This window comes from Culex pipiens, chromosome 2 (genome assembly GCF_016801865.2).
Source record: "Culex pipiens pallens isolate TS chromosome 2, TS_CPP_V2, whole genome shotgun sequence".
Lineage (NCBI taxonomy): Eukaryota > Metazoa > Arthropoda > Insecta > Diptera > Culicidae > Culex > Culex pipiens.
In genome coordinates this window covers 74674773-74695075 of record NC_068938.1, presented here as the reverse complement: position 1 = coordinate 74695075, position 20303 = coordinate 74674773, and the positions used below count along the sequence as shown (strand labels likewise).

The following is a 20303-nucleotide window of genomic DNA, read 5'->3' as shown; positions in this document are numbered from 1 at the left end:
ATTGGGCGACTAGTTCCGGTAATTCCCAAATCCTGGGATTTTTATATTTAGTCCCGGTTTACCCGAATTTGAAAAAAATACATATTTTGTTCTGGAAATTTAGATTTGGTTGTGAAAAAAGATGAATAGTTGAATACTTTGTAATCTATAACGATTTAATATAATTAAAATTGTCAACACCATTGATTGTATAAAATTTGAAATTAAATATGTCTTTATTGAACATTCTTATAATAATTACATTTCTTTTACATGATAAGTGGTATGGCCTAATGCTCTTCATCTTTGTTGTATTTTTCGTTTTATTATTAACTGATCACATTTATTTATTTGCTTCAAATGGTTTTACATTATTGTATTGAATTGAATACATTTGGGTAAAAAAAAGAAAAATCACTTTAACAAATAATCCTAACTTAAAACTAAAAAAAATAAATCCATTGAAATATTCAAAATCACTAGAACGAGTAAACTAAGAACTGTATTTTAAGATGAATGCTCCAAGAGTTCTTACTTGTTCCTGGCGAGTTTTGCACCCACGCAGAGTTGTTGTCATCTCGATGAAAATGTTTAGAAGTTCTTGTGGTGAAAACAGCTCACTACTGCCTTCACCTGTTGATGTTGGTTGGTTTTTCCTCGGTTGCTGACTGAAGCCTGGAGGTGTTGTATGCTCTGCAACTCTTTGCCGCTGATTTAACGGCAATGGCTGCAGATTTGGAACCACTCGAGTAGATCCTGCTCCTGGTGACGCCAAAGCAGGAAATTCCACGTCCGTGTATGCTGGTGGTGTTTTGCGACGATTTGGTTGGTGCCTCGTCGTCGCTTGCTCCCGAATTTTTACAAACTCAGCACGTTTTGGGCAGCTCCGATTCTTGGTAGAATGGTCGCCGCCGCAATTGAAGCATTTCGCTTCGATGTTCTCGTTGATTGTTTCGCAAGCTTGTGTTTTGTGCTCACCTCCGCAGGTTGCACAACGACTCTTGATGAAACAGTTCCTTCCACCATGTCCAAACTGCAAGCAATTCGAACATTGCGTCACGTCACGGTGCACTGGGCGATAACGTTCCCAAGTCACGATGATGTTGAAAATTGCCCGAACTGCTTTCAGCTCAGACGGCGTTGTCGATCCTCTCTCGAGATGAACCAGGTACAGTTGATCACGATACTTGATGTCCTTGTTGTGTCTCGTCATCTTGAAGACTTCGGTCACGTTCAACTTAAGAGTTTTGAGCTCTTCTTTCAGCACACTCACATCCATGTCGTACAGGCCTCGGAGGACCTGTTTCATGGTGCGTTTACCTGGATCGTCATGGCTGTAGTATTCAATCTTTGTGTTGTTCAGGAAATCCCGAACGTAGTTGTAATCCTTTCTGGTAGGTAGCAGAATTTTGAGTCCATCAGCACACAAGCGAATGGAAGCTCGTAAAGCACCAGATTTGATAAATCCGGTCAGCCACTTTCGCACCGAATCCGATGACGATGTTTTCACAAAAATGGGTGGCAACTTTTCCCGTCGTTCAAATTCTTCCTTCTCGCTCACGTCCACAGGGAGGGTAGCGAACTGGTTTCCAGACAATTTTTGAGCGTCCTTGCTCAAACTGCCTGGCGTTGCAGGTAGCGCTTCGGCATTCTTTAGCTTCTTCAAATCTGCCGATCCTGCGGGTGAGGACCGCCTCTTTTTCTTGCCCTGAGGCATTTTTGCACTTTTTAAGCACTTTTCAGGAGCTAAAATCCAGGAGTACCTCACTGAATGATGGTCCACAAAGGAATGATTGTCAACACTATTAATTTGGCTTATTAGGGAAAATTGTTAAAATTTTAGTTTACAGATTCCGTTTCCCGGAAATTTCATACTTGTGAGATAAACTAATTTCTCATCAAAATGATGCTGTACACTTGTGACTCGTCATTTTCCATATTTTTTTTACAAATTTAGGTTTTTGAAAATATACTGATTAGGCCGGTTAAACCATTGATTTAAGATAACTTTAGTTTGTATGGGAATTGTGTGCACACTTGTGACACGTTCTTTTCTGATTATTGTTTACATTATTTTAATATTATTACATCTTTCAATTGTTGTTGTTGTTGTTAATTTATTTATTTCCGGCAGCTTTAACCTCTCGGTCATTCGCTGCCCCAATCTTTCAATTGGTGTGACCAAAACAGTTGAAACTTTGAGTGTTTGTTTAGCGATAACCGATTGCTTCAAAAAGTTTGACTCCATCATTCATAGTTTTGAAAATATTTACCATCAAACTTTTAGAATCGATTTTCTCGAAAAGAATTAATTGGTCGTTGTCACAAGATAGCACAATACAGACGATATATTTATGATTTTAAAATGAAAAAAATTAATAATTTTTCCTTAATCACCAGCATCTGGGGCAAATCAGGAAATGTAATTCAGATGTTCAAGCCAGATATGTTGCATAATGTTTTGAATGATTTTGATTAAAACATGAACCGAACAAATCTTTCCAAATTTATAATTCAGACTGGTCTCCCGATTTTCACCAGTTGGCGTGACTTAAAGATAATTTGTGTAATATTTTTTATGTAAAACATCAAGTTCTATACTGATATTAAATTTTACATTGACTGAATGCCATTTTTGTTGTCGTTTCTCGTTTAACTGACATTTTCAAAGACATTTTTTAAGCTTTTCTAATCATGTCATTAAAAAAAATTGCAAAAGAGAGATTTTTTTTGAATCACAATAGATTTAAAATTGTGGCTCATTTAAAATCCAAAGTACAACAAAATTTCCATTATTAATTTTTTAGCGGTGCACATCAACCAGACTTTTTTGCGCCAAGATTTGTGTTACAGACATGTTTGCATCTTCAAATCTACGGGAACTTTTTTTTCAAATGGGTGTAATATTGAATGTTTCGCCCTTTTGAAATGTTAGTCTTGGTTTAAAAATTTTGAAAATATTTTTTTTGAAAAGATCGGAAAATTTCACGAATATTTCATATTTCAACATTGTAAATCGAACCATTAGTTCGACGTCGTCGTGCTATCTTGTCGCACCCGCCATTTTGACGTTCCGAGAAAAACGCGTTTTAATGTTTGACCTTGAATATTCAAAAACGAGAGCACGCAATGTAAACAATAACAAACACGTTTTGTTTGGCTCACCATTCTGTCCATTGTCCCAAAGTTTGGTTGAAGTTGGTTGCTGGAGTCCCGAGTTATAATTACAAATGTTTACGGTAATCTAGCTTGTACGTGCGACAAACGCATCCTGACTTTCCTGGCCTGAAATCCCTTTGGCCTTTTGTCGCACTTACATCAATTTTCATGGAGTGACAAGATAGCACGACAAGATTTAAACTACTTTCATATGTAAAGTGACAAAAATGCACCGAGTTTTTTCAGTTTTTGTTGAATATCTCAGGATTGAAATCGAATTTTGGGGATCTGTGAAGGTCAAAAGGTGAGGCATTGTGAGCTGCACAAAATGGCGTTCTTAACTCAATTTGGCCCAAAATGCACGTACGACAAGTTAGCACGATGGCGACGAGTTGCTGAGATATCGACATTAGAAAATGGTGTGTTGTTTTTGTGAGACTTAGAAAACATCAATTTTCCTGTTTTTTAACCTTTGCATGGCAATATCTCAGCAACTTAGGGTTGTATCAACAAAATTCAAGAAAACAAAATATAGAAAATTTTCTCAGCTTTTCAAAAATATTTTTTTTAAAAGTGGACAAACATGTGCACTAATTTAAAAAAATGAAAAACTGCGACTATTTTCAAAAAAGTCACCTAAAAATGGATTTAACTTGAAAACGGTGCACTTTATCAATAGGGTAGAGGACCCAGTTTTCGCCCTGCTCCAGTTTTCGCCCACCTACTGGATTTAATCTGTATTTAGCAAACTCATACCGTTTTTTGGTTGAATTTATTATGCAGGTTTACATATTCATTCATTTCTAGTACTAATTGAAACTTTCCTAATGAATTTCTATTGTTTATTAAGTTTTTATAAGCTTTTCAAAAAAAGCCTTACTGCAGCCGCCATATTTTTGTCAATTTAGACTGCAGCGGGTAATGATGTTAATGAGGGAAAACAACTCATTTTGTCCGAAAATAATGTGAATGAATAATTCATTAGTTCACTGTATGTCTGAATTTCATGAAAATCTAGTGATTTACCTGTTTTAAACGTTTACCAAAGGTTATTTCAATAAAATAAAGTGGGCGATTTCTGGGGTCATGAAAAAACATTCGATCCAATTTTCGACCAGGGCGAAATCTAGTATTGTGTTTTAAGATTTTATCTAGAACCAGTTTTCGTTTACCATAAAAACTTTTCTAATCGCAGCGAAATGTGCTTGAAAATATATTTGGAACATTCTAGATTATTTTTAAAGGTTAAATAATCATTTTAATTACTTTCATTCATAAGGGGTATTGGTTCAAATGTTGTAAAAGTTTACTGGTTCATAGGAGAACAAATTAAGCAGAGGATGGAGAAGTAGTTACACATGTGAGCAATTCTCTACCAAAACCGGAAATGGATTTTATTTGTATTTTTTGATTTGGCTTAAACTTTGTGGGGGCCTTCCCTATGACCAAAGAAGCCATTTTGCATCATTAGTTTGTCCATATAAATTTCCATACAAATTTGGCAGCTGTTCATACAAAAATGGTACGTATATATTCGAAAATCTGTAATTTTTGAAGGAATTTTTTGATTAATTTGGTGTCTTCGGCAAAGTTGTAGGTATTAATAAGGACTATTTAGAAAAAAATAGGTACACGGAAAAAAAATTTCCCGATTTTTTTATTAACTTTTTTTTTTTTTTTCACAAAAACTGATCAGTAGTGCAGTGCCTGTGTGGACGCTCAGTCCTGTTTTTTCGTGTTATTTTCCGTCTCTTTTGTGTCGCTGTTCGAGTGCATGGGGTGATTGGTCATTATAATTAAATAATGGCATCAAAAGTGCGGTGCCGGTGTGGACGCTCAGTCCTGTTTTTTCGTGTTATTTTCCGTCTCTTTTGTGTCGCTGTTCGAGTGCATGGGGTGATTGGTCATTATAATTAAATAATGGCAGCAGTAGTGCGGTGCCGGTGTGGACGCTCAGTCCTGTTTTTTCGTGTTATTTTCCGTCTCTTTTGTGTCACTGTTCGAGTGCATGGGGTGATTGGTCATTATAATTAAATAATGGCATCAGTAGTGCGGTGCCGGTGTGGACGCTCAGTCCTGTTTTTTCGTGTTATTTTCCGTCTCTTTTGTGTCGCTGTTCGAGTGCATGGGGTGATTGGTAATAATAATTAAATAATGGCATCAGTAGTGCGGTGCCTGTGTGGACGCGCAGTCCTGTTTTTTCGTGTTATTTTCCGTCTCTTTTATGTCGCTGTTCGAGTGCATGGGGTGATTGGTCATTATAATTAAATAATGGCATCAAAAGTGCGGTGCCGGTGTGGACGCTCAGTCCTGTTTTTTCGTGTTATTTTCCGTCTCTTTTGTGTCGCTGTTCGAGTGCATGGGGTGATTGGTAATAATAATTAAATAATGGCATCAGTAGTGCGGTGCCTGTGTGGACGCGCAGTCCTGTTTTTTCGTGTTATTTTCCGTCTCTTTTATGTCGCTGTTCGAGTGCATGGGGTGATTGGTCATTATAATTAAATAATGGCATCAAAAGTGCGGTGCCGGTGTGGACGCTCAGTCCTGTTTTTTCGTGTTATTTTCCGTCTCTTTTGTGTCGCTGTTCGAGTGCATGGGGTGATTGGTAATAATAATTAAATAATGGCATCAGTAGTGCGGTGCCTGTGTGGACGCGCAGTCCTGTTTTTTCGTGTTATTTTCCGTCTCTTTTATGTCGCTGTTCGAGTGCATGGGGTGATTGGTCATTATAATTAAATAATGGCATCAAAAGTGCGGTGCCGGTGTGGACGCTCAGTCCTGTTTTTTCGTGTTATTTTCCGTCTCTTTTGTGTCGCTGTTCGAGTGCATGGGGTGATTGGTCATTATAATTAAATAATGGCATCAGTAGTGCAGTGCCTGTGTGGACGCTCAGTCCTGTTTTTTCGTGTTATTTTCCGTCTCTTTTGTGTCGCTGTTCGAGTGCATGGGGTGATTGGTCATTATAATTAAATAATGGCAGCAGTAGTGCGGTGCCGGTGTGGACGCTCAGTCCTGTTTTTTCGTGTTATTTTCCGTCTCTTTTGTGTCGCTGTTCGAGTGCATGGGGTGATTGGTAATAATAATTAAATAATGGCATCAGTAGTGCGGTGCCGGTGTGGACGCTCAGTCCTGTTTTTTCGTGTTATTTTCCGTCTCTTTTGTGTCGCTGTTCGAGTGCATGGGGTGATTGGTCATTATAATTAAATAATGGCATCAGTAGTGCAGTGCCTGTGTGGACGCTCAGTCCTGTTTTTTCGTGTTATTTTCCGTCTCTTTTGTGTCGCTGTTCGAGTGCATGGGGTGATTGGTCATTATAATTAAATAATGGCATCAGTAGTGCAGTGCCTGTGTGGACGCTCAGTCCTGTTTTTTCGTGTTATTTTCCGTCTCTTTTGTGTCGCTGTTCGAGTGCATGGGGTGATTGGTCATTATAATTAAATAATGGCAGCAGTAGTGCGGTGCCGGTGTGGACGCTCAGTCCTGTTTTTTCGTGTTATTTTCCGTCTCTTTTGTGTCGCTGTTCGAGTGCATGGGGTGATTGGTCATTATAATTAAATAATGGCAGCAGTAGTGCGGTGCCGGTGTGGACGCTCAGTCCTGTTTTTTCGTGTTATTTTCCGTCTCTTTTGTGTCGCTGTTCGAGTGCATGGGGTGATTGGTAATAATAATTAAATAATGGCATCAGTAGTGCGGTGCCTGTGTGGACGCGCAGTCCTGTTTTTTCGTGTTATTTTCCGTCTCTTTTATGTCGCTGTTCGAGTGCATGGGGTGATTGATCATTATAATTAAATAATGGCATCAAAAGTGCGGTGCCGGTGTGGACGCTCAGTCCTGTTTTTTCGTGTTATTTTCCGTCTCTTTTGTGTCGCTGTTCGAGTGCATGGGGTGATTGGTCATTATAATTAAATAATGGCATCAGTAGTGCAGTGCCTGTGTGGACGCTCAGTCCTGTTTTTTCGTGTTATTTTCCGTCTCTTTTGTGTCGCTGTTCGAGTGCATGGGGTGATTGGTCATTATAATTAAATAATGGCAGCAGTAGTGCGGTGCCGGTGTGGACGCTCAGTCCTGTTTTTTCGTGTTATTTTCCGTCTCTTTTGTGTCGCTGTTCGAGTGCATGGGGTGATTGGTAATAATAATTAAATAATGGCATCAGTAGTGCGGTGCCTGTGTGGACGCGCAGTCCTGTTTTTTCGTGTTATTTTCCGTCTCTTTTATGTCGCTGTTCGAGTGCATGGGGTGATTGGTCATTATAATTAAATAATGGCATCAAAAGTGCGGTGCCGGTGTGGACGCTCAGTCCTGTTTTTTCGTGTTATTTTCCGTCTCTTTTGTGTCGCTGTTCGAGTGCATGGGGTGATTGGTAATAATAATTAAATAATGGCATCAGTAGTGCGGTGCCTGTGTGGACGCGCAGTCCTGTTTTTTCGTGTTATTTTCCGTCTCTTTTATGTCGCTGTTCGAGTGCATGGGGTGATTGGTCATTATAATTAAATAATGGCATCAAAAGTGCGGTGCCGGTGTGGACGCTCAGTCCTGTTTTTTCGTGTTATTTTCCGTCTCTTTTGTGTCGCTGTTCGAGTGCATGGGGTGATTGGTCATTATAATTAAATAATGGCATCAGTAGTGCAGTGCCTGTGTGGACGCTCAGTCCTGTTTTTTCGTGTTATTTTCCGTCTCTTTTGTGTCGCTGTTCGAGTGCATGGGGTGATTGGTCATTATAATTAAATAATGGCAGCAGTAGTGCGGTGCCGGTGTGGACGCTCAGTCCTGTTTTTTCGTGTTATTTTCCGTCTCTTTTGTGTCGCTGTTCGAGTGCATGGGGTGATTGGTAATAATAATTAAATAATGGCATCAGTAGTGCGGTGCCTGTGTGGACGCGCAGTCCTGTTTTTTCGTGTTATTTTCCGTCTCTTTTATGTCGCTGTTCGAGTGCATGGGGTGATTGGTCATTATAATTAAATAATGGCATCAAAAGTGCGGTGCCGGTGTGGACGCTCAGTCCTGTTTTTTCGTGTTATTTTCCGTCTCTTTTGTGTCGCTGTTCGAGTGCATGGGGTGATTGGTAATAATAATTAAATAATGGCATCAGTAGTGCGGTGCCTGTGTGGACGCGCAGTCCTGTTTTTTCGTGTTATTTTCCGTCTCTTTTATGTCGCTGTTCGAGTGCATGGGGTGATTGGTCATTATAATTAAATAATGGCATCAAAAGTGCGGTGCCGGTGTGGACGCTCAGTCCTGTTTTTTCGTGTTATTTTCCGTCTCTTTTGTGTCGCTGTTCGAGTGCATGGGGTGATTGGTCATTATAATTAAATAATGGCATCAGTAGTGCAGTGCCTGTGTGGACGCTCAGTCCTGTTTTTTCGTGTTATTTTCCGTCTCTTTTGTGTCGCTGTTCGAGTGCATGGGGTGATTGGTCATTATAATTAAATAATGGCAGCAGTAGTGCGGTGCCGGTGTGGACGCTCAGTCCTGTTTTTTCGTGTTATTTTCCGTCTCTTTTGTGTCGCTGTTCGAGTGCATGGGGTGATTGGTAATAATAATTAAATAATGGCATCAGTAGTGCGGTGCCTGTGTGGACGCGCAGTCCTGTTTTTTCGTGTTATTTTCCGTCTCTTTTATGTCGCTGTTCGAGTGCATGGGGTGATTGGTCATTATAATTAAATAATGGCATCAAAAGTGCGGTGCCGGTGTGGACGCTCAGTCCTGTTTTTTCGTGTTATTTTCCGTCTCTTTTGTGTCGCTGTTCGAGTGCATGGGGTGATTGGTCATTATAATTAAATAATGGCATCAGTAGTGCAGTGCCTGTGTGGACGCTCAGTCTTGTTTTTTCGTGTTATTTTCCGTCTCTTTTGTGTCGCTGTTCGAGTGCATGGGGTGATTGGTCATTATAATTAAATAATGGCATCAGTAGTGCAGTGCCTGTGTGGACGCTCAGTCCTGTTTTTTCGTGTTATTTTCCGTCTCTTTTGTGTCGCTGTTCGAGTGCATGGGGTGATTGGTCATTATAATTAAATAATGGCATCAGTAGTGCGGTGCCTGTGTGGACGCGCAGTCCTGTTTTTTTTTCGTGTTATTTTCCGTCTCTTTTATGTCGCTGTTCGAGTGCATGGGGTGATTGGTCATTATAATTAAATAATGGCATCAGTAGTGCGGTGCCGGTGTGGACGCTCAGTCCTGTTTTTTCGTGTTATTTTCCGTCTCTTTTGTGTCGCTGTTCGAGTGCATGGGGTGATTGGTCATTATAATTAAATAATGGCATCAGTAGTGCGGTGCCGGTGTGGACGCTCAGTCCTGTTTTTTCGTGTTATTTTCCGTCTCTTTTGTGTCGCTGTTCGAGTGCATGGGGTGATTGGTCATTATAATTAAATAATGGCATCAGTAGTGCAGTGCCTGTGTGGACGCTCAGTCTTGTTTTTTCGTGTTATTTTCCGTCTCTTTTATGTCGCTGTTCGAGTGCATGGGGTGATTGGTCATTATAATTAAATAATGGCATCAAAAGTGCGGTGCCGGTGTGGACGCTCAGTCCTGTTTTTTCGTGTTATTTTCCGTCTCTTTTGTGTCGCTGTTCGAGTGCATGGGGTGATTGGTCATTATAATTAAATAATGGCATCAGTAGTGCAGTGCCTGTGTGGACGCTCAGTCTTGTTTTTTCGTGTTATTTTCCGTCTCTTTTGTGTCGCTGTTCGAGTGCATGGGGTGATTGGTCATTATAATTAAATAATGGCATCAGTAGTGCAGTGCCTGTGTGGACGCGCAGTCCTGTTTTTTTTTCGTGTTATTTTCCGTCTCTTTTATGTCGCTGTTCGAGTGCATGGGGTGATTGGTCATTATAATTAAATAATGGCATCAGTAGTGCGGTGCCTGTGTGGACGCGCAGTCCTGTTTTTTCGTGTTATTTTCCGTCTCTTTTATGTCGCTGTTCGAGTGCATGGGGTGATTGGTCATTATAATTAAATAATGGCATCAAAAGTGCGGTGCCGGTGTGGACGCTCAGTCCTGTTTTTTCGTGTTATTTTCCGTCTCTTTTGTGTCGCTGTTCGAGTGCATGGGGTGATTGGTCATTATAATTAAATAATGGCATCAGTAGTGCAGTGCCTGTGTGGACGCTCAGTCTTGTTTTTTCGTGTTATTTTCCGTCTCTTTTGTGTCGCTGTTCGAGTGCATGGGGTGATTGGTCATTATAATTAAATAATGGCATCAGTAGTGCAGTGCCTGTGTGGACGCTCAGTCCTGTTTTTTCGTGTTATTTTCCGTCTCTTTTGTGTCGCTGTTCGAGTGCATGGGGTGATTGGTCATTATAATTAAATAATGGCATCAGTAGTGCGGTGCCTGTGTGGACGCGCAGTCCTGTTTTTTTTTCGTGTTATTTTCCGTCTCTTTTATGTCGCTGTTCGAGTGCATGGGGTGATTGGTCATTATAATTAAATAATGGCATCAGTAGTGCGGTGCCGGTGTGGACGCTCAGTCCTGTTTTTTCGTGTTATTTTCCGTCTCTTTTATGTCGCTGTTCGAGTGCATGGGGTGATTGGTCATTATAATTAAATAATGGCATCAGTAGTGCGGTGCCGGTGTGGACGCTCAGTCCTGTTTTTTCGTGTTATTTTCCGTCTCTTTTATGTCGCTGTTCGAGTGCATGGGGTGATTGGTCATTATAATTAAATAATGGCATCAGTAGTGCGGTGCCGGTGTGGACGCTCAGTCCTGTTTTTTCGTGTTATTTTCCGTCTCTTTTGTGTCGCTGTTCGAGTGCATGGGGTGATTGGTCATTATAATTAAATAATGGCATCAGTAGTGCGGTGCCGGTGTGGACGCTCAGTCCTGTTTTTTCGTGTTATTTTCCGTCTCTTTTGTGTCGCTGTTCGAGTGCATGGGGTGATTGGTCATTATAATTAAATAATGGCATCAGTAGTGCGGTGCCTGTGTGGACGCGCAGTCCTGTTTTTTTTTTCTTTCGTGTTATTTTCCGTCTCTTTTATGTCGCTGTTCGAGTGCATGGGGTGATTGGTCATTATAATTAAATAATGGCATCAGTAGTGCGGTGCCTGTGTGGACGCGCAGTCCTGTTTTTTCGTGTTATTTTCCGTCTCTTTTGTGTCGCTATTTGTGTACATGGGGTGATTGGATTTCTTCTGATTCGTGTTGTTTTCATCTCTTTTGTGTCGCTGTTTGTGTGCATGGGGTGATTGGTCTTCTTCTTCTTCTTTTTTCTTTATTTTTAGTTCGCGCGTTCGTTGGCCAATGAGTTTATTTTTGTTCTCTTTACATAGTTTTCGATAGAAACGATTCGAATTCTTTTTTTTTCGAGACAAGCAAGTCGTATTGCTGGATTAAGTCCTTTCTATATCATCGATGATCGGAAGGCACGCCGACGAATATGTTTTAAGGCTTATGATATAAAATCATTTTAATTAATAAAGCCCTTCTTACATCACCGTTGATTGGAAGGCACGCCGACGAAGAATTTCTGGAGGATCGCGGTCGAATTAATACTATATTTAAAATTCTAGATAGCTATCTTTCGGATTCGATTGTGAGTAGCGGGACTTCGCGGTTACTATGCACCGTATTTTTTGGAGTCTTTTTATATTTTAATTTTATAAGTCCTTCTTTTATCATCGTTGATAGGAAGGCACGCCGCCGGTTAAGTTCGTTTAAGTTATTGTTTTAATTTCATTACAATCGGTTACGTGGTGTCCTGTTTTCTTTTCGTTTATATTCGTTGATCGTAATAATTTATTCCAACTGGCAGCTTTAGTATTAACTCATCTACTATTTTTGACATTTGCTCGCGTTATCTTAATTGTACCAACAGTAAAAATATACTGATAAGTCCAGCCCATAGCACCACTACCGCTCGGTTGGCACGCGTTCGATTAAAACAAACTTTTTAAATAATCAATTATTTATCTTTCCGCAGCCGGCTGCCTAAGATTTAAAATTTCAACCGATAAACAAAATGCTCATGGTCACATCACTGCCACTCGTGAATCCTGACCTCATACCCATCTACTAACCCCCTCAAAACTCATGTGATACTTTGTCGGAGAAGCAGTCGATTGGGCGGTCTCTATCACTCAAGTATCGGACTAACATTCCCATCCACTTCCCCGTGACCCTACCACTGGTCGTGGCCGGCGCCGGTATTGATCAGCATGATAGGGGCCTTTGAGAAGTTGCGAAGCGAGGAAAGATAGCTCCCACTCATCTTCCACGGCTCGTGGATGTAACTTCTGGAGGTCCTGGTCAATAACGGAGTAGCAACTGCGGGTGGGCACCTATGCTTATGCTTATGCTTATGCTTAACTTTTTTTTTCACAAAAACTCAAATTCCCAAAATACGTATTTTTTGATTTTCGAGATTTTTTGATATGTTTTAGGGTACAAAATTCCGCAACTTTTGAGCTATAGAGAAACATGGTCAAAAAATCTGCCGCCGAGTTATGATTTTTTGAAAAACTGGTGATTTTTGGAAAAAAATCGAAATTTCATACATAAAATTTTTTTGACCTAATTTTTTTATGCAAAATTGAATTTGCAATCGAAAATTACTTTACAGATTTTTCGATAAAGGGCCCCGTTTTCAAGATATAGCCACCGAAAGTTTGATTTCAGTGAAATATTTGCAGTTTTTCAATTTTTAAAAATAGTGACCATGAGTGACCATTTCTAAAAATATTGTTTTTGAAAAGTTCAGAAAATTTGCTATAAAATTGTCTAAGAGACATTGAAGATTGGACCTCTGGTTGCTGAGATACAGCGGCTTAAAGAAAAAGAAACACGAAAAAAAATTAAATCAAGACTAACATATTAAAAGGGCCAAACATTGAATATTATGTCCATTAAAAATGCTAGTATTGAGCGATTCTCTACGAAATCGGTCTTTTTTCTTCAATTTTAATTTTTGTATTTTTTAATCCGGCTGAAACTTTTTTGGTGCCTTCGGTATGCCCAAAGAAGCCATTTTGCGTCATTAGTTTGTCCATATAATTTTCCATACAAATTTGGCAGCTGTCCATACAAAAATGATGTTTGAAAATTCAAAAATCTGTATCTTTTGAAGGAATTTTTTGATCGATTTGGTGTCTTCGGCACTACACTGGAAAAAAATGATACACGGTAAAAAAAATTGGTGATTTTTTTATTTAACTTTTTATCACTAAAACTTGATTTGCAAAAAAACACTATTTTTAATTTTTTTTATTTTTTGATATGTTTTAGAGGACATTAAATGCCAACTTTTCAGAAATTTCCAGGTTGTGCAAAAAATCTTTGAGCGAGTTATGAATTTTTTAATCAATACTGATTTTTTCAAAAATCGAAATATTGGTCGCAAAAATTTTTCAACTTCATTTTTCGATGTAAAATCAAATTTGCAATCACATTTCAAAAGGGCCAAACATTCAATATTACGCCCTTTTAAAATGTTAGTCTTGGTTTAAAAATTTTGAAAATATTGTTTTCGAAAAGATCGGAAAATTTCACAAATGTTTCATATATTAACATTGAAAATCGGACCATTAGTTGCTGAGATATCGACATTAGAAAATGGTGGGTTGTTTGGGTGAGACTTATAAAACATCAATTTTCCTGTTTTTAAATCTTTGCATAGCAATATCTCAGCAACTTAAGATCGTATCAACTAAGTCCGAAGAAGCAAAATATAGAGAATTTTCTCAGCTTTTCAAAAATGTTTTTTTCCAAAAGTATGCAAACATGTGCACTTATTTTAAAAAATGAAAAACTGCGACTATTTTCAAAAAAGTCACCTAAATATGGATTTATCTTGAAAACGGTGAACTTTATCAAAATTTTACTAAAGTACTTTTCGATTGCAAATTTGATTTTAGGGGAAAGTGGGGCAAGTGTAACAAGCTAAGGAAATGCTCGTTATAACCCATTAAAAAGTTAAAAAATCTGTCGGATTTTATTATAATCATCTTATTCTAGGTCTTGACTAAGACTTTGTCAGAGCAAGTTTTAAAAAAATCCTGTTTTTTATGTAAAAAATTGATTTTAAAAATTTTGATTTTCCGTACGTTCTACTCAACTAGTGGGGCAAGACGAACAACCCGTTGGGGCAAGAGGAACAATGCATGAAAAAACATGTTAATTTGCTAACAATTGAACTGTTATCACTTAGATACATCAGATTAGAATGTATTTGAAAGGTTTCTTCCATTTTTAGACTAAATAATAATGTTTTACTTAAAATTTTATCGTTTTCACGAAAAAAAATATTATTAAGATAATAAATAGTAAATTTTCATAATATCACTATATTTGGTACGGACAATTTTTTTTACAATTTTTTATCAGTTTTTAAGTACTTTCATGTATTTATTTCCCAATAAAATATGTTGTTGCAGCAATTCGTAATTTTTTCCATACTAAAAATCCATATGGTACACTTGCCCCACCTGAACAAGATTTTTTAAAAGCTCTCAACAAAAATAACCAAAAGTTAAATCATACTCTCTAATAGGTGCAAGTCATTGGTTGGAACACTACTGATCTAGGAAAAATAGCATTTTGATAAAATGAGTCTTAAAACGAACCCTAAGCCTTATTTTGTACTTTCCAAATATTATAAGAAAACAAAGGTTTTGAAAAAAACTTCATTAAATCTTATGCCCCGTGGCGTTTAAGTCATTTTGGCGGTTATGTGGTAGTAGAATCAGCTAATTGCATTGCTAGCAACAATTCCTCATACTGGAAATAATCAAAATTGTAAAAATTACGGCCGTACGAGTGATTGTTCCTCTTGCCCCGTATGGTCGTCTTGCCCCACCTTCCCCTACATCGAAAAATGAAGTTGAAAATTTTTTGCGACCAATATTTCGATTTTTTGAAAAAATCAGTATTGATTAAAAAATTTATAACTCGCTCAAAGATTTTTTGCACAACCTGGAAATTTCTGAAAAGTTGGCATTTTATGTCCTCTAAAACATATCAAAAAATAAAAAAAATTAAAAATAGTGTTTTTTTGCAAATCAAGTTTTAGTGATAAAAAGTTAAATAAAAAAATCACCAATTTTTTTTAACCGTGTATCATTTTTTTCCAGTGTAGTGCCGAAGACACCAAATCGATCAAAAAATTCCTTCAAAAGATATAGATTTTTGAATTTTCAAACATCATTTTTGTATGGACAGCTGCCAAATTTGTATGGAAAATTATATGGACAAACTAATGACGCAAAATGGCTTCTTTGGGCATACCGAAGGCACCAAAAAAGTTTCAGCCGGATTAAAAAATACAAAAATTAAAATTGAAGAAAAAAGACCGATTTCGTAGAGAATCGCTCAATACTAGCATTTTTAATGGACATAATATTCAATGTTTGGCCCTTTTAAAATGTTAGTCTTGATTTAATTTTTTTTCGTGTTTCTTTTTCTTTAAGCCGCTGTATCTCAGCAACCAGAGGTCCAATCTTCAGTGTCTCTTAGACAATTTTATAGCAAATTTTCTGAACTTTTCAAAAACAATATTTTTAGAAATGGTCACTCATGGTCACTATTTTTAAAAATTGAAAAACTGCAAATATTTCACTGAAATCAAACTTTCGGTGGCTATATCTTGAAAACGGGGCCCTTTATCGAAAAATCTGTAAAGTAATTTTCGATTGCAAATTCAATTTTGCATAAAAAAATTAGGTCAAAAAAATTTTATGTATGAAATTTCGATTTTTTTCCAAAAATCACCAGTTTTTCAAAAAATCATAACTCGGCGGCAGATTTTTTGACCATGTTTCTCTATAGCTCAAAAGTTGCGGAATTTTGTACCCTAAAACATATCAAAAAATCTCGAAAATCAAAAAATACGTATTTTGGGAATTTGAGTTTTTGTGAAAAAAAAAGTTAATAAAAAATCGGGAAATTTTTTTTCCGTGTACCTATTTTTTTCTAAATAGTCCTTATTAATACCTACAACTTTGCCGAAGACACCAAATTGATCAAAAAATTCCTTCAAAAGTTACAGATTTTCGAATATATACGTACCATTTTTGTATGAACAGCTGCCAAATTTGTATGGAAATTTATATGGACAAACTAATGATGCAAAATGGCTTCTTTGGTCATAGGGAAGGCCCCCACAAAGTTTGAGCCAAATCAAAAAATACAAAAAATAAAAATGGTCGAAATCGGCCGGTTTTGTAGAGAATTGCTCATGTGCTTTAATATTTTCATTAAGAGGTACTCAATGTTTTATATTGAGTTATTCCGGGAGCAAATGACCCATAGGATTAAAGCTCCCCTAACAAAATCAACAACGACATGAAGCTAATTGTAACTGTGTGCCCTTATCTTGGTTGAACAGGGACACATGAGTTTTATCACAAATTAGTCATATTTTTTTAGTGAGAGTGAGAACATGTTTTGGTTTTAGTTATAATAGACAGAGAATCTCAAAATAAGTAGGATATCTGAAAAAAAAACTCCTAGGATTTTTTGAACCTCAATTTATAATATGTATGACAAAATATGTGCACATCAATGAAATTGAGCTTCGGAAACATGTTGTGTATCAATAGGAGACCATATTTGCTTAGCTTTGTGTCATAATTTCATTTGATTTCTTGATTTTTGTCGTGGGCGAAAACTGGTTCCAAGGGTGGGCGAAAATTGGATTTAGGGGGGCGAAAATAGGCTCTTCAGAGCACTTTATTAGAACGCAAATTTTTATCAAAAATGAACATGTAAATGATAAAAACCTTGTGGAAACTTAAAATCAAATAGTTTATCAACGTTCTACAACAAATAGAACCAAAAACCATAAATTGTCATCAAATTCTCATCAAATTTCCTAGATTGCCACTATAAAGTGGGCGATTTCTGGGTCCTCTACCCTATATCACTGAAGTACTTTTTGATTGCAAATTTGATTTCACATCGAAAAATGAAGTCGAAAAATTTTTGCGACCAATTTTTCGATTTTTCGAAAAAAATAGTATTGATTCTAAAATTCATAACTCGCTCAACGATTTTTTGCACAACCTGGAAATTTCTGAAAAGTTGGCATTTGATGTCCTCTAAAACATATCAAAAAATAAAAATAGTGTATTTTTGCAAATCAAGTTTTAGTGTTAAAAAGTAAAATAAAAAATCACCAATTTTTTTTTACCATGTATCATTTTTCTTGCAGTGTTGTTCGTATCCATACCTACAACTTTGCCGAAGACACCAAATCGATCAAAAAATTCCTTCAAAAGATACAGATTTTTGAATTTTCATGCATCATTTTTGTATGGCCAGCTGCCAAATTTGTATGGAAAATTATATGGACAAACTATTGATCCAAAATGGCTTCTTTGGGCATACCAAAGGCACCAAAAAAGTTTCAGTCGGATTAAAAAATACAAAAATTAAAATGTAAAAAAAAGACCGATTTCGTAGAGAATTGCTCACGTGGCCTTTTTAGGGGGAAGAGGGATGAGAGGGGTCCAAAGAAAATATTCAAAATTTGTATGGAGAATAAACCATAGAAAGGGGGGAGGTTGAATATTTTAGATTTGAAGGCCACGTGATTTATGCACGAGCTTTAAAAGTCATTGAAGATTGAGCAAAAAAAAACGAGTAAAAAAGTATTTAAAAAAATTATGAGTCAACTTCTATCATTTCAAAATGGCGTTTTATTGATTACTTTATCATTTTTTATGTTAGTCTCAATTCCAAAGTTTTAGCTTAGAAAAAATCAGAAAACTTTTAGATTTTTCATTTTTTAACATTGAAAATAGAACCATTAGTTTTTAAGATATTGGTACTAGAAAATTCAAGACTATTCGGATGAGACATGAAAAACTTAAATTGTTTTTTTTTCTTTTATTCTTTGTATTTCAGCAACCAGAGGTCCCAATCTTCAATTCTTCAATGTCTCTTTTGCATTTTTATTGGAATTTTTTGTTCGCGAATTTTTTTTTAGGAATGGACAATCAAATTAAACTTCAAGTGTCTATTTCTTGAAAACGGTGAACTTAATCAAAAATCTGTAAAGTACTTCAAATTGGTCGTGTTTTTAACTAATGTCCTCCGTATTTTAAGTCAAACAATTTTTTCAGTATTTATTGTACTGAAAATAACTATTTGGCAAAAGGAAATTATTAGAGGTTGAAGAAAAGCCCTAGTGCTTTCAGAAACAAACAGAAACATGGTACATAAATGCAAATAAGAATTTTAAAAATTATAGAAGACATAAAACATAGTATCAATTTTCGTAGAGCATAAGTTTCTCGAAATTACCTAAAATACGTCAAAAATAAAAATAATAACAATAAATTGGGCAGTAGAATGTTTCCATGTCATTTTTATTTGAAAGTATTCATAAATATTTCATAAATTTATCATTTGAAAATTATTTAAATTGAAATGTTATGTTCATGATTCTATTGGAAACTATACATTTTTGAGCTTTTTTCTCTCTTGATGTGATGATGTACAAATGCAGATTTTCACTGTATCGAAGTATAACATTCCTACGCTTTATGGGAAACGGAACGATGCGTTATTTTTTTCATGCAATTCCACAAAAAAAAAAAAATGTGCAAAACGTGTTTTTTCCTAGAAGCGTAAAAACACTTAACGCCCCCTAATTGGGTCGATCAACAATCATTCAAAACAACACAACGATTTCTGCAATGTTTACGTTCCACTCGCTACTGGGTACATTCCACGTTCGCTGTCGATAAAATGAAAACAACGCGAAACAAAAAAAAATATGTACGGTTGTACACTGTTGTTTAGCTTTACTAATTGTAACCCTTTCGCTTTTCTCTATTTATTTCCAGATTCCACCCCCGCGCAAGCAGCAAAAATAACCGCGAATTATTTACAAATTAATCGCGGATATGCGTTTATTATTTTTCCAACTTTGGTGCACCGGTTAATTACAGCGAAGAAGGCGGTAGTGTTTTAGGGGTTATTAATTTAGGTTGATTTTTTCTTTTCTTGTTTTAATTTTCCACCATTTAGGAAGTGAGTGTAAACACTGTCGTTTTGTTAGTTAATTTATGTTGCAGTAAACGTGTAAATCCTCACGTGTGATATGTTTATTAGCGTTTTGTGCGAAAGCTAGTGCTACTTTAGTTTTTTTTTCGACCAGTTACTAGCGCTACACCAGAGGCACGACGACGAGCCTTAGCGAGTGAATAATTTATGGCCGCAAAATATTTAGTTGGCGTGTGGAGCCGCTAGTGGAACCAGCAGCTGCCTCGACGATCCTTGCCATTCCAGCTACACGTGGTCGTCGCCCTCGCACGTGGTGGCAGCCGTGGCAACAAGAGAGGAAAAGTAGTAGTGCGGGCTGTGATGTGTTAATGAAATTCAATTCCTATTTATCGCCAGTAGTGGCCGGAAGCGTTCCGGTGAACAGGTCTCGCAGGTTTGGTCTCGCGGGGGGCCAGACAGACACACCGCAGCTCTACAGTAGCAAGTGAGGTGGTGTAGCGTTTCAACCCGGGCTCTTTCTTCGTGGCGGGTGGAAAAGAAGCCACGGAAGTGGAAAATCAACCGCGTGTGGAATCTCGGGCTGGCATTCCAGCTGCAGCCAGCAGCTGCTGAAAGTGTGTACGTGTGTGTGTTTCTGTTATAACTCCATTAGAAGCAACGGCGGGCCCCCGGTGGTCGTAATGACCAACATCAACTACTCGAGAATGTTTCGGGGCAAGATTCGTACCAACACGTGCCGGATCGTGCTGCTGACGTCGCTGGTCTGGCTGCTGATCGATGTGATACTGATCATGAACTACGCCGACTGCCTCGGCGGCTCCAGCTGGCTGTGCAAGCGGCCCGGCGAGTACGACGTTGAGGTGAGTCATCCAAACATGTTGACATTTTGGGGAGACTTTGTACTTTAATGCAAACGTTCGTTACCACTGGCATATGAGCACTTTTTGGACTCTTCACATTCTCAGAAACCGTGTGAAGTATTCCTTATCCCATTAAAAGTGAAGCATCAACATTTCTCTTCACTCAAATCTCTTTGCTTACCACTGGTAGGAGATGGAAGTGAGGATTTGGTTCGGGTGGAATGTTTATAAACTCATTCATCAGTTCCAATTCTTGAAATGGGAAATAATCACAACTTTGATTTTTTTCTATTTTTTCAATGTTTTAACATTAAAATTTTTTGTCGTGTGATTTTGAAAGTATTTTTTTTTTTTTGAATATTCAGC

The 20303-nt window shown here is 37.5% G+C and overlaps 1 protein-coding gene across 4 annotated transcripts in view; it reads left to right on the top strand.

Moving 5' to 3' along the window:
- Positions 1 to 20017, top strand: part of LOC128092844 (polypeptide N-acetylgalactosaminyltransferase 5) — a 75157-nt gene extending 55140 nt beyond the window's left edge. For all 4 annotated transcript variants that reach the window (XM_052707750.1, XM_052707753.1, XM_052707752.1 and 1 more), the window contains exon 2: positions 19102 to 20017. In XM_052707750.1, the coding sequence (XP_052563710.1) occupies positions 19758 to 19985 (228 nt within the window). In that variant the 5' untranslated portion in view covers positions 19102 to 19757 and the 3' untranslated portion in view covers positions 19986 to 20017. The remainder of the gene's footprint in view (positions 1 to 19101) is intronic.
- Positions 20018 to 20303: the final 286 nt, after the last annotated feature.